Source organism: Cornus florida, unplaced genomic scaffold, assembly GCF_030987335.1.
Source record: "Cornus florida cultivar Cherokee Brave unplaced genomic scaffold, ASM3098733v1 CherokeeBrave_3.0.0_Hap2_Chr04, whole genome shotgun sequence".
NCBI lineage: Eukaryota > Viridiplantae > Streptophyta > Magnoliopsida > Cornales > Cornaceae > Cornus > Cornus florida.
Window position 1 is genome coordinate 90,684,106 of NW_026775574.1, and position 12,301 is coordinate 90,696,406.

Genomic DNA, 12,301 nt, shown 5'->3' on the forward strand with positions numbered 1-12,301 from the left:
ACAACATTCAAATGATAAGCAAGTAATTTACAATGCAAAACCAAACCCAGATAATTGACAGAATTTTAATGTGAGAATTCAACAATTAAAATCCAATACATAATTCCAAATAATTGGTCAAATTTAATATAAGAATTCAGCAATTATAATCCAATATATGATTCCAAATAATTGACCGAATTAAGTATAAGAATTCAGCAATTATGTTCCAATACATAATTCCAGGTAAATTACAAGGCATAAATAATAAGCACGTAACTTATAGTCCAAAACCAACCATCCATATCATTGCAGAATAGTATTTAGTATTCCAATAACTTAAATCCAAAACCATGTAAATTACAGGCTATAAATAATAGTACAATAATTTAAAATCCAAAACCAATATTCAAATAATTACAGAAGATTTTTAAGTGTTTCAGCAATTTAAATCCAAACAATTAACCATATAGTTGCAGGAGATGATTTAATAAATCAACAACTAACATCCAGAGCTTGCATAGATTACATCTAACACATCAACGAACCTATACTATTTTTAAAACCATTTTATAAATATATTAAATCCCACTTGAATGCCTAAAAATAAGCTTAAGTATTTAAAACTTCATCTATCCACTAACCGTATACAATGTACATAAGTGTTATACAGTTTGATCCGTTAATTTAGAATTAACCTTAAGTCAATTTAGGGTCTTAATAACACCCAAAATTAACTATTTAATCCCCCCCGTGAAGTCTTATTAAATTTCTAAAATTTAATCAAACCATTTAGTTCATTTCTCTGTTAGTAGCATACGCCATTGTATATTTTTACACTGCCATATCCTTTGTCTTAGAGACTTAAACTATGCAACAATAAGTTTAATATCACTTAAAATTAACGACTTAGATCCTCTGTTAAGTCCCTACAGTTCATTAGAATCACTCAGAAGCTCAAACAATGCTCAAAACACCAAACAGAGCCCTAAAAACACTTTCTGGACGTAAAAACAAATTGGAGCCGGCTCTTGGAATGGAAGAGCCGGCTCTTCCCCTATTGGAGCCGGCTCCAATTCCCTAGGAGCCGGCTCTTGCTGAAGGGGAGCCAGCTCTTGACTTTCGAGAGCCGGCTCTCTCCCTCTTGAGAGCCTCCAGTTCATCCCTGCTCCGTTTCCGTCAATCTGCTCCTTCTCCGATCAATTCCTACCCCTCTGCTTGTTTCTTAAACTGATCTAAAGGATCTAACACCCTCCTGATAGCATCCCCAAGGTTTGATTATAGCAATTTAAATCAATTAACAGAAGTAAACTTGTGCAAAAACTGAAACCTCATGCATGGATTACAACGAAGCAAAATGCAACAGAGATCTAAAACAGAAATAGCAACCTTCCTATGAGATTTACATAACTCCCATAGTCTTTCCATACTTAGTTTACAGTAGTTGCAATAAAAAAACAGAGACAAAAACTACGACAAGAACCCTCATGATTAAAGGAGATAAAACTGAACCAACTTGCATGCACTGTAACAAATATTGCAGAAATCATCACAGAAATAATTCAAAGCATACATATGATTAATTTGATGTATAACATACATGAATGATTTAGTTGTTAATTTCCTTAAAACCCTAGAGCATATCTAGGTGCACAGAACACGGCTCAAAGGGAAAGAGGAAGATAGAACTTGCCTGAATAGGTTTGCAAACAAACCCTTGTTGCCGTTGGTCTCAGTTTTTCCGACATCCACTGAAACTTGTCTAACCTCCTGGAACCTCTGCTCCTTCCTTCTCCTTGGTTAAACCTTGGAACCCCAGTCGAAGTTCTCACAAACAGCTCTGTTCTCACCAAAGCTCCCTCTGTAACTCTCTCTATTTGGCAGACTTTTCCGTGTAAAAGCTACGACAATATGTAACCCTAGGTTTAACATATACTGAGGTATTTATAATTACAAGATTAAAACCCTAATCTACAGAGCCTTAACTTCGTCGGCCCACAAAGTAACCCAGTTTAGATACATATCAGATGCTTACGAGACGGCTCCAAAAACCCTAACTAAAACGTATCTAAAACCCCAGTTAATGAGAATTACATAATTACCCTGTTCAAAAATTAAATACTTAATAAATAATTAATTTAATAACACTCATTAATTAAATCAAATAAGCAAGCAACGAATCACTTAAAACACATAAAAAAAAATAACATAATGAATTAAAATAAACAAACAATTGGACACATAAGTATATAGATACAAAAATAAAATTTAAATTCCATTTTTATCCCTTTTGAAATTAGGGGTATTACACAAAAGGGAGGTTAGTGTTTCAAAAGAGAAATAACGGGAGTCATACAAAGCATACCTTCTGTAGACGCTTGACATGAAGAAGACACTACACCCCGACAAAGTCCAGCAGTGAGCAAAAAAATATGTATATATATATATATATATATATATATATATATATATATATATATATATATATTCCGGTGGGGACAGTTGCCCCAACTGGGCCTTCACTAGGCTCGTGCAAGTCCGGCAGTGGTGTCTTTCGTGGGTTACGGCTGATTCTGAGTTCGATGAAGGGTTAGAAGAGTTGAATTCTTAAATCCGAACACAATATAATTAACTAAAGTGTCTAGTTTGATTAAAAGATCCCCGGCCATACTAATTATTGTTTAAATTGACATTGTTGGATCCATTCTCTTATTATTTAATTTTTCGAGCAATTGGTGATCTAACAGGGTAATAGAGCCTTCGTTGGGGGTTCTTGAGTTCAAGCCTCCATCTCTCTACATTTGTTCGCCAATTTCACATGTTGCAATTGATATGCATTGTTGTGGTCACTGTGCTGAACCTCAAAAAAAATTGAAGAGTGAATTAGGCCTAATGCGAGCCCCAACCCAACCTGATCTCTAACTATCCCTTGAGCCCAATACTTTTTAAAATACGGGTTTGCTCAAGTTGGTCCAGCTTGATCCGTTTACATTAATGGGCTTAAGTCCTTTCTTGTTATGGGCTACTATTTCACTTCTTTTGTACCGTGGCCTTGAGGCTTGCCCATATATAATGAACCACTGTAAATTTATACACATCAATATACCTGGCCCAACTTTCCAAGAAAAAATAAATAAATAAATTGACGTTAGTACTTAAAATTATAAAGGCGCCAGAAGTATTTGCTAATGTGTTTTTTTTTATAAATAACGATGAGAAACAGTGCTAATGATGAACAACCTATTATTATTATTATTATTATTATTATTATTATTATTTTATGTATTTATTTATTATTATTATTATTTTAATAATAATAATAATAAATAAATAAATACATAAAATCTCTCCACTTCCTCTTGTAACTAATACAATATTACTCAAACATATAACTAATTAAAGGATCACCAAAGCTGCTCCAACATGGAGTTTGGTTCGAAATTTATTTGCGTGATTTTTTGCTACTTTTCTCTCGGTCTCCATCGACTCCCACAGAGTTCCCATATCGCATGGATGGCGAGCACTCTTGATTAAATACATTGCAGGCTCATTATCCATCATTTGCCCAACAAACCCAATGAATTCCACCTCCTTAAGGTTCTGATGGGGCCAACCTTTCACAATTTGCCATTTTCTTTCCGAAGTATATTTTGTATATGAAACCTGTAACAAGAACAAGGAGGAATGGAATCATACAGTGTATATGCAAGTCAAGCTTTAGCATACAAAACCAAATTACCAACCACATTCAGGGCAAATTAGAATCACAACATAGCATTGCAAGGCTCGGGGAATTTTTTTTTTTTTTGTTTTGACTTTAGTCACCCAATCATAAATAACTATTCTGCCTAATATAAGATTAAGTGGACATGCAAATTAATAGAGACCTTTAATCAATCCATAAAAAATAAAGAAACAAAAAATTACTTGAAACATTTAAGAAATAATAAAATCAAGACAAGTTTAGATGCGTAAGAAATGACACCAGATGGATTAACAATCATGAGAATAAAGCAATCTAAGAACGACTTGTAACATATTAAAAGACCACGTGAAACTCTCGGGATGTAAAGAACAATAAAATAATATTTATTTATTTACAAAATACTTGAACAATCCGGAGAATAAAGCAAGCTAAACACTGTAACAACATTTTTCCTATTAGTGGTAATATGGTAATTTGTAATAGCCATACAAAGAAGCAATTACTTGGAAAAATTAAAAGCTTTTAAGCCGAAGTCCAAATGAGACAAAATTTCCATTTGAAAATTCAGTTAGCAGAGCAATAAACTGTGTGAAGTTTAGAAATACAAGTGGTAAAGTAAGACTTATTACCTCCAAGATAAATTTATACAAGAAAGGACATGCCTCCATGAGGAGAGTAAAAATCAATAGGCAATCACCCTCAGCCATCCTAAGACTCAACTTCAGTTGCTTTAGCTGTATTAAATACTGGAAATTTAGTAAACAGAATTTTATTCTGAATAAACCAAAGAAAAAATAAATCAGCACAGATTGATAATTATGTTAGATAGTCAAACTTACTAACCTTCAGGATGTAATACATCTTCAATGTAAGGCTCTCTAGCCGAGAAAGATAGCTTGAAATCTCGACAAAGTTAGACATTAGATCGGTGCAATAGTCACCCCCGATATACAATTCAATAGGCTCCTGAACATTCTTGAATGGCCAGTTTATGGCCATAGTACTTAAATGACACGAGATTCGTTGCATAAATCTCAATACTTTCCACATTGAAGCATAAATATATCTCCAAACGCTTCAATTTGACCGATAGATCGAGACTTTCAGATATTTTCACAGACAATTGTTCCAAATATGGGCAGTTGATTAAGAGATACTCGAGAACTTGCCCAGTTACATTCACATATGACAACACGAGGTTGGTCAAGTAGATGCAGTTAGTAAACCCCAAGAGACTTTGAATGCAGGTGATTTGTATTAGGAAAATTGTAATTCTCTCCCTCTTCTCTATCATAATCCTTCATTAGTGACAAATCTAACACAAGCCTTCTAACTCTCTTTTTCATTGCAAAGTTAAGCCAATTGTCAATATCAAATCTACAAGTTACATCAAGATCAAAATGAACTCTGAATTCATTTATAGTTGGAGCGTTGTGTGATTTCATGACTTGGTTAACCCAACTCAAATACGAAGGCCTTTCTACTTCAACTTCCTTATCACGCAGTAGAAATGCATCAATTATATGTGAGGCATCAAAGTTCAAAGCAGCAATGTAAGTCCACATGTACCTCCATCTCTTTGAAAGCAGACTACTTCTTCCAGCTTCTTTCATTGTCAATAGTGACTATTGAAACGAGTATAACCAGGGGTGGAGGAAGGGGTGGGCCAGCAGGGGCCTGGCCGCCCCCCCCCCCCCTCCAAAATTTTTTTTTTTTTTTCATTAGTATACATATAAAAAAATATATATATATGATTTACTACACCTGGCCCCCCCACCCCCAAGACATTCAGCCGAATCAGCCCTCAAATTAGGGAACCGCGCACAACCAAAATTTCCCTCCGCCCTTCCCTCTTGCCCTAACCTTCTGTTCTTCACCTTCTCCCGAATCTCCATTCTCCTCCACCTTCAGGCTTCACACAAACTGACAATCTGTTGGACCACCACTTTGCTGAGGATGCAAATTGCAATCTAGGACATGGTCTGGGACTCTGGAAGACTATCGAAAAGGTCTTTTTTTTATTTTTTTTTTTTGCGATTTGCCATTCTCTCTGTTTTTTGTTCTTGCTATTTGCCTTGCGATTTGCCATTGTTGCTATATTTCTTCATGATGAATGAAGTTGATTATTTGAAATTTTGCTTTATTTCTCCTTTTGATGGAATTCTTTTCCAATTTTTATTCTGAAATTCAACATCTGAGCTTTAAATGTGAGCTATGTCTGGTCTGATTTTTATTTTTTGCTGTGGTTTTCCAGTGAGAGAGAGTTATACTTTTGAGGGGAATTGAACTACAAATCAAAAAACATGATGATCTCTTTTATATGAACAGAGAAGTAAGGTCTTTTTGTCAACAACAAATTCTTGCCTGGAACTATTTAATATTATATATATATATATCTTGATTCCATTCCATGCCTTTGATGCACAAATTAGAAACAGCTTTTTATGTTAAAGGACTTGAAGTTTACATTATTCATGAATGCACGCTACCCTGTTTCAGGCCTTGCTTCAGGCTCATTTTTTTTTTTTTTTTTTTCGGAAAGTGCTTCCTGTTTTGTTTATATATCAATTATGCATATCATATGTTTAACCCTCAGAAGTTAGAACTGATGCAATATATAGTTATATACTTACACCATGTCATATACCAGTATTAGTTATAAACACAGATAAAACTCAAAATCTTTTGAAGTCATTATCTATTAAATAAAAACCAACATGGTGTAAATACCATGTTTTTTTACAATCTTCCAAAAAAATTTTAGGAATAATTTGTTGTTCTTGTTGGTTTTGATTAGTGAAGTTAATGAGGATATAGCATTTTTACTTGATAAATGCGAGCTATGTCTTTGTTCCACACTCCGGCCCCCCCTTACATTGAATCCTGGCTCCCCCCCCCCCTGAGTATAACATCAGGAAGTTCACTAATGCGATCCTCCAAACACCAGCCTCCTCCTTAATCATCCTTCTCAGTAGTCCAATTAAAGATTAAAAAATAATAATAATAATAATAATAATTAAAAAAAAAAAAAAACTGTGAGATAATAGGGTAGTGCTGAATTTTTGCAACAAAATTTCTTGATTTAAAAATAAAAAATATAAAAGAGGCATAGAAATCCATAGATACATTAGTTAAAAAAAGATGGTACCTTGCGTTCTGAGCACAACATATTGAGGTGATTTTCTCCATGATGAACTAATTAGAGAGATAGAATAACCGAAAAAAAAAAAAATTAGAAAGAGAGAGCAATTTTGTGTTGTGTATAAAACAAACAAGCACACTCATAAAGCCACTAATCGATAGAGAGGAAAAGAAAACAACTTTATATAGATTAAGGGCGTTAAATTGAGTCTGGAAAGTAATGTTAATTTGGGTTTGTACCAACTTGGAAAGTAGTAATACTGTAGTATGTTTCCTACTCGGATTAGGCAACTAAATAAATAATACTGGTTTAACCTTCAAAAATAAATAAATAAATAAATATCCCATTTTTGTTTCTCCAAAGAAGGAAAATTTATCATAATGAAAGCAAAACTTACATAGATTCCTCCTATTTTGCTGATTCTTAAATAAAATAAATAAATAAATAAATAAAGAGAAAATCCGATATTTTGTTTCTTACAAGAAGGAAAAAGAAAATTTACAGAAAGCAAAACTTACAAGATCTTGTAGATTCCTCTCCTATTTTGCTTGCTCTTCAAGATCCTTGAGAGAGACGGGGAGTGGAAGCTGTACAAGACTGTCTTCAAGAAATTACCCTCATATATCACGAAATCGGATATTTTCATGATGACACAAAAATTTACAGAAGAGATTTTCATGATGATACAAAAATTTACAAAATCTAGCAAGTGTTGCGCCTTCAGATCATCATCCTGGAGAGAGAGAGATAGAGAGTTGGGAGTTGTATCGCATGCCGATGGCTCTGAACTGAACACATCTGACACAGGGTTAAACATAAGGGCTGAGATGGGTTAATGAATTAACTTTTTGGTCTTGCCAATGAAATGATGTGAGTTGGGCTCAACCTTTTTATATGTAGAATGGTAAAATACCATTGGGCCTTTCAGGTAACCAGTTTTCATGGCCTTACGTGGTTTATTCATCTTGCATTGTCGATTACGTGGTGAAGGCACATAAAATAATTCTCAATTGTTAAGGGTAATTCTTGACGTTTAGTAAATAAATGTATAAATTTGTAAATTAATCTGTCTACTTTTCTATAAAAATAAAATAAATTTGTATAAATTTGTAAATCATCCCATTTGTGAATTCACGCCAATAAATTTAAATTAATTAAAAAATAAAATTGACTCCCGTAAGTAATATAAACATCACAACACTATTATTCATTCACATCCTCACCACTATTATTCATTCAATTTTATGTGTTACATAGACAATGTCCAAGTCATTTTTCTAGAGAAAAATAGAAAAATAAAATAGAATAGTCACCAGTTTTGCTTCCGGGCATATTAAAAAAAAAAAAAAAAAGGGCTTTGATAGGCTTATTCTTCATGCGTGTTGGGAAGTACAAAAGTATTTGCGAATGTGGAGAAGAACACAACCCATTATTATTAGTATTATTATATTAGTATAATAATAATAATAATAATAAATAAATAAATAAATAAAATCTCTCCACTTTATAATCGTCTAATAAATAGATTATACAAACATATAACTAATTAAAAAATCATCAAAGCTGCTCAAACAGAGAGTCTGATTCGAAGTTTCTCAGCGCACTTTCTTACTAACGTTTTTTTGTTTGGTCTCCATAAACTCGAATGGAGTTCCTATAAGTGGCGGTATGCGAGTATCAAAAGTAATTTTTTCAAGATTGAAAGCACTCCCGATTAAATACATTACAAGTTCAAGATCAATTATTTGCCCAACAAACCCATTGAATTCCACCACCTTAAAGTACTGATGGGGCCAACTTTTCACACTTTGCCATTTTCTTCTCGATTTGTAATTGGCATAATCAAGCTATAACAAGGAGGCGGAGGAATGGAGTCACAAAGTGCAAGTAAAGCTTTAGCATACAAAACCAAATTACAGCAAATTAGAATCACAGCAAAACATATTAAAAGACCACCATGTGAAACTCCCAGGAAGTATAGAACAAAAAAATAAACTTATTTATTTACAAAATACTTGAACAATCCGGAGAGAGCAAGCTAAACACTGCAACAACATTTTTCCTATTACTGGTAATATGGTAATTTGTAATAGCCATAAAAAGAAGTAATTACTTGGAAAAATTAAAAGCTTTTAAGCTGAAGTCCAAATGAGTTCAAATTTTCATTTGAAAATTCAGTTATGTGGGTGAAGTTTAGAAAATACGAGTGGTAAAGTAAGACTTATTACCTCCAAGACAAATTTATATAAGAAAGGACATGCTTCCATGAGGGGAGTAAAAATCAGAAGGCAATTACCATTATCTACAGCAAGTTTCAACTCCAGTTGTTTGAGCTTATTAAATACAGGAAATTTAGCAAACTGAATTTTATTCTGAATAAACCAAAGAAAGAGTAAATCAGCACAGATTGATAATTATGTTAGAAAATAATTTAAAAAAAAAAAAAAAAAAATGAAGGGGATGAAATAAAATGAATTAGATAGTCAAACTTACTAACCTTCTCGAAGTACACTATCTTCAATGTAAGGCTCTCTAGCCGAGAAAGATAGCTTGAAATCTCGAAAAAGTTACAAATTAAATGGTTGCAATACTCACTCCCGATAAACAAATCAACAAGCTCCTGATCATTCTTGAATGGCATGTTTATCAAGTCTCCGAAGTACTTAAATGACATGAGATTCGTTGCATAAATCTCAGTACTTTTCACATTGAAGCATAAATTTATCTCCAAACGTTTCAATTTAACTGCTAGATCAGGAACTTTCAAATTTACGAGACTTTCAGATTCTTCCACAAACAATTGTTCCGAAAATGGACAGTTGATTAAGAGGTACTCGAGAACTTGTCCAGTTACATCCACGTATGACAACACAAGTTTGGTCAGGGAGATGCAATTAGTAAACCCAAGAAACTTTGAATGTAGGAGATTTGTGTTTGGAAAATTGTATTTCTCTCCCTTTAGTCTAGAAATTCCAGTCCTTTGTATGAATTCTAAGGCAAGACTTTTAACTCTCTTTTCAATTGCAAAGTCAAGCCAACTGTCAATATCAAATCTACAAGTTACATCAAGATCAAAATGAACTCTGAATGTATCTATAGTTGGAGCGTTGTGTGATTTCACGACTTGATTAACCCAATTCAAATAAAAAGGCCTTTGTGCTTCAACTTCCTTTACCCGGCTATCAGCCAGCATAAGTGCTTGGATTATATGCGAGGCATCAAAGTTCAAAGCAGCAATTGGACTCTTTTGTTGATATGAGCTGGGCTTTAGTCATTTCTTCCTGGACTGGTTTAAAGGCATATGTCCCTTCTTGATATGGGCTACTATTACTTCTTTTGTGTTTGACCTTGTCCATTTAATGAGCCACTGTAAAATTCACACACCTCAAGTATTCTTGCCTAACCCTACTCGGAAAAAATAAATATATATATATTGATGTACTTATAAATTATAATTAAATTATTACTGTCCTTTAAATTATTGACTAGTCTCATCTCGTGTGTGTGTGTGACTTTGTATATATATATATATATATATATATATATATATATTTTCTTTCATGTGTGTGTGTGTATATATATATGAAGTGGATCAAAAGGTCATATCGTGTGAAATGGGCAGGAGTTAGATCCATGTGTTGCAGTGTCCAGCATATGCAAAACCAAAGTCTGCACATTATTGGTTTGGTTATAGACCTTAAGTTGTCGCCTGTTTCGAGTACATTTCCATTTTTTTTGTTTCCTATTTATCACTACAATAATTTCAATAAACATAAATAATATATACATATACACACACAAACCTATATATATATATATATAGTAGGACCGTGACAGATGCCCTACTTCCTTCGATTCTGATTCCATGTATTACGGCAACACATTGAATTACTAAAGAAAGTTCACAAAGTTCCATTGTTTGGCAAGCATACAAATATAAAATTGAATTCTTACAAGAAGGAAAATACAATATATATATATATATATATATATATATATATATATAGATACTCCAAGGACTAATATCACTTGAAAATCTTAGAGAGAGGTGTGAGTACAATGACATCATGCTATCAATTGATCTATAAATACGAGGACCACCAAGGGTTGTAATTCAGTTGTCATTCTTAACCTTCCAAATCGAAAGATTAAAGGTTACAGAACTTAAAGGTTTTATTTATATATATATATATATATAGTTGGGAGCTAGGGAGAAAAAGCAATGCACGCGAGTAGAAGAATGGCCGAAGAAGCACCATCTTCTTCAAGATTGGAGGTGCTCCTCTTGAACTTGCTAGCTTTTCCTTTGTTGCATTGTATCTGGCGATGGTTGTGTTGTTGTTGTTGCTGCTGCTCTTGTTGCCTCTTCTTCATCGCTTCTTCCACATTAGACACCATTTTTATCTCTCACAACTACTTCAAGGAACTCAATATAAGTGTGTGTGTGTGAGAGAGAGAGAGAGAGAGAGGTTTTTTTTTTGAAAGGTGGAGAGAGAGGTTGTGAATGGAAAACAAACATGCATGAACTCCACTATTTATAGCCATAATGGTGAGCAAAAGTGCCCTTGGTTTCAACTCAGTAACACTATATCTTATGACTAAAGTACATCTATATATAATTAAAAAAGAATATATGTGATCAAATTCATGAGGCCAATAAATTTTTTGTCACAAATAATTGAATACACTGAATATAAATAATAGTCCTCACTCCTCACCCTTCGCATTTTAATGATTTGACTCTTACAAGTAGGGCCAATATATAAGATTTGCTGAAAAATGAAAAGAAAAATAAAAGTAGTCCCAATATGTTCCAGCCTCCGATATTTACCTACATTGGAGCGGATACAAAGAAAGACAGTCTCTCTACCCTATATGTTCATAGAAAGTTTTGATTAAATTACCTTCTCTATAAATTATAATAATAATAAATAAATAAATCTACTAAAATTCAAACTTCCTTTTTAATAATCACCAATTTTTTTCAGATTGGTTTAAAAATTTCTCGAACATATGAAGAAAAACATGTGTGACTTTTTTTTTATCTTTTTGATTAAATTCGAAAAATCTAATTATATATATATATATATATATATATATATATATATATATTGAAAGGTATATATAATTTAAATTCAAAATGAGGGATGTTGCGCTACCAAAGGAGTTGAAAACTCACCATCATTTTCCAAAATTGAGTAGCAACAATACTCTTCATTATCAAAAAATGTAATTTGTTTATGTTTAAACATTATATATACTTAAACCAACTGTTTTTTAAATTACTTTCAAATTATTGGTATAACCTCCTCAGCTGGAATTTTGGAAATATCTTACGTTGGATTCTCTATCTCGATGATTCCCCAAATGATAGGTATTATCAGATGTACATAATTTTATTAGCTGTATCATTTAATACTGTATGCATAAACTTTAATATATATAGGTTATATACATACTCAGACTGTGAATAC

At 32.9% G+C, this 12,301-nt stretch overlaps 2 protein-coding genes across 2 annotated transcripts; both read right to left on the reverse strand.

The window, feature by feature from the left end:
* Window positions 1-3,070: 3,070 nt before the first annotated feature.
* LOC132303874 (uncharacterized) lies at window positions 3,071-7,640 on the reverse strand. The gene is made up of 4 exons (XM_059801322.1): window positions 7,346-7,640; window positions 4,529-6,880; window positions 4,315-4,419; window positions 3,071-3,642 (listed from the first exon to the last, which is right to left on the reverse strand). Exons 2-4 carry the CDS (start codon window positions 4,733-4,735, stop codon window positions 3,376-3,378), a joined length of 579 nt encoding a protein of 192 aa, XP_059657305.1. The 5' UTR covers window positions 4,736-6,880; window positions 7,346-7,640; the 3' UTR covers window positions 3,071-3,375.
* Window positions 7,641-8,628: 988 nt separating this feature from the next.
* LOC132305339 (uncharacterized) lies at window positions 8,629-11,225 on the reverse strand. Its single transcript, XM_059802995.1, has 4 exons — window positions 11,056-11,225; window positions 9,325-9,880; window positions 9,124-9,199; window positions 8,629-8,720 (listed from the first exon to the last, which is right to left on the reverse strand). The coding sequence occupies exons 1-4, from the start codon at window positions 11,223-11,225 to the stop codon at window positions 8,629-8,631; spliced, it is 894 nt and encodes a 297-aa protein (XP_059658978.1).
* Between the last annotated feature and the right edge of the window lie 1,076 nt (window positions 11,226-12,301).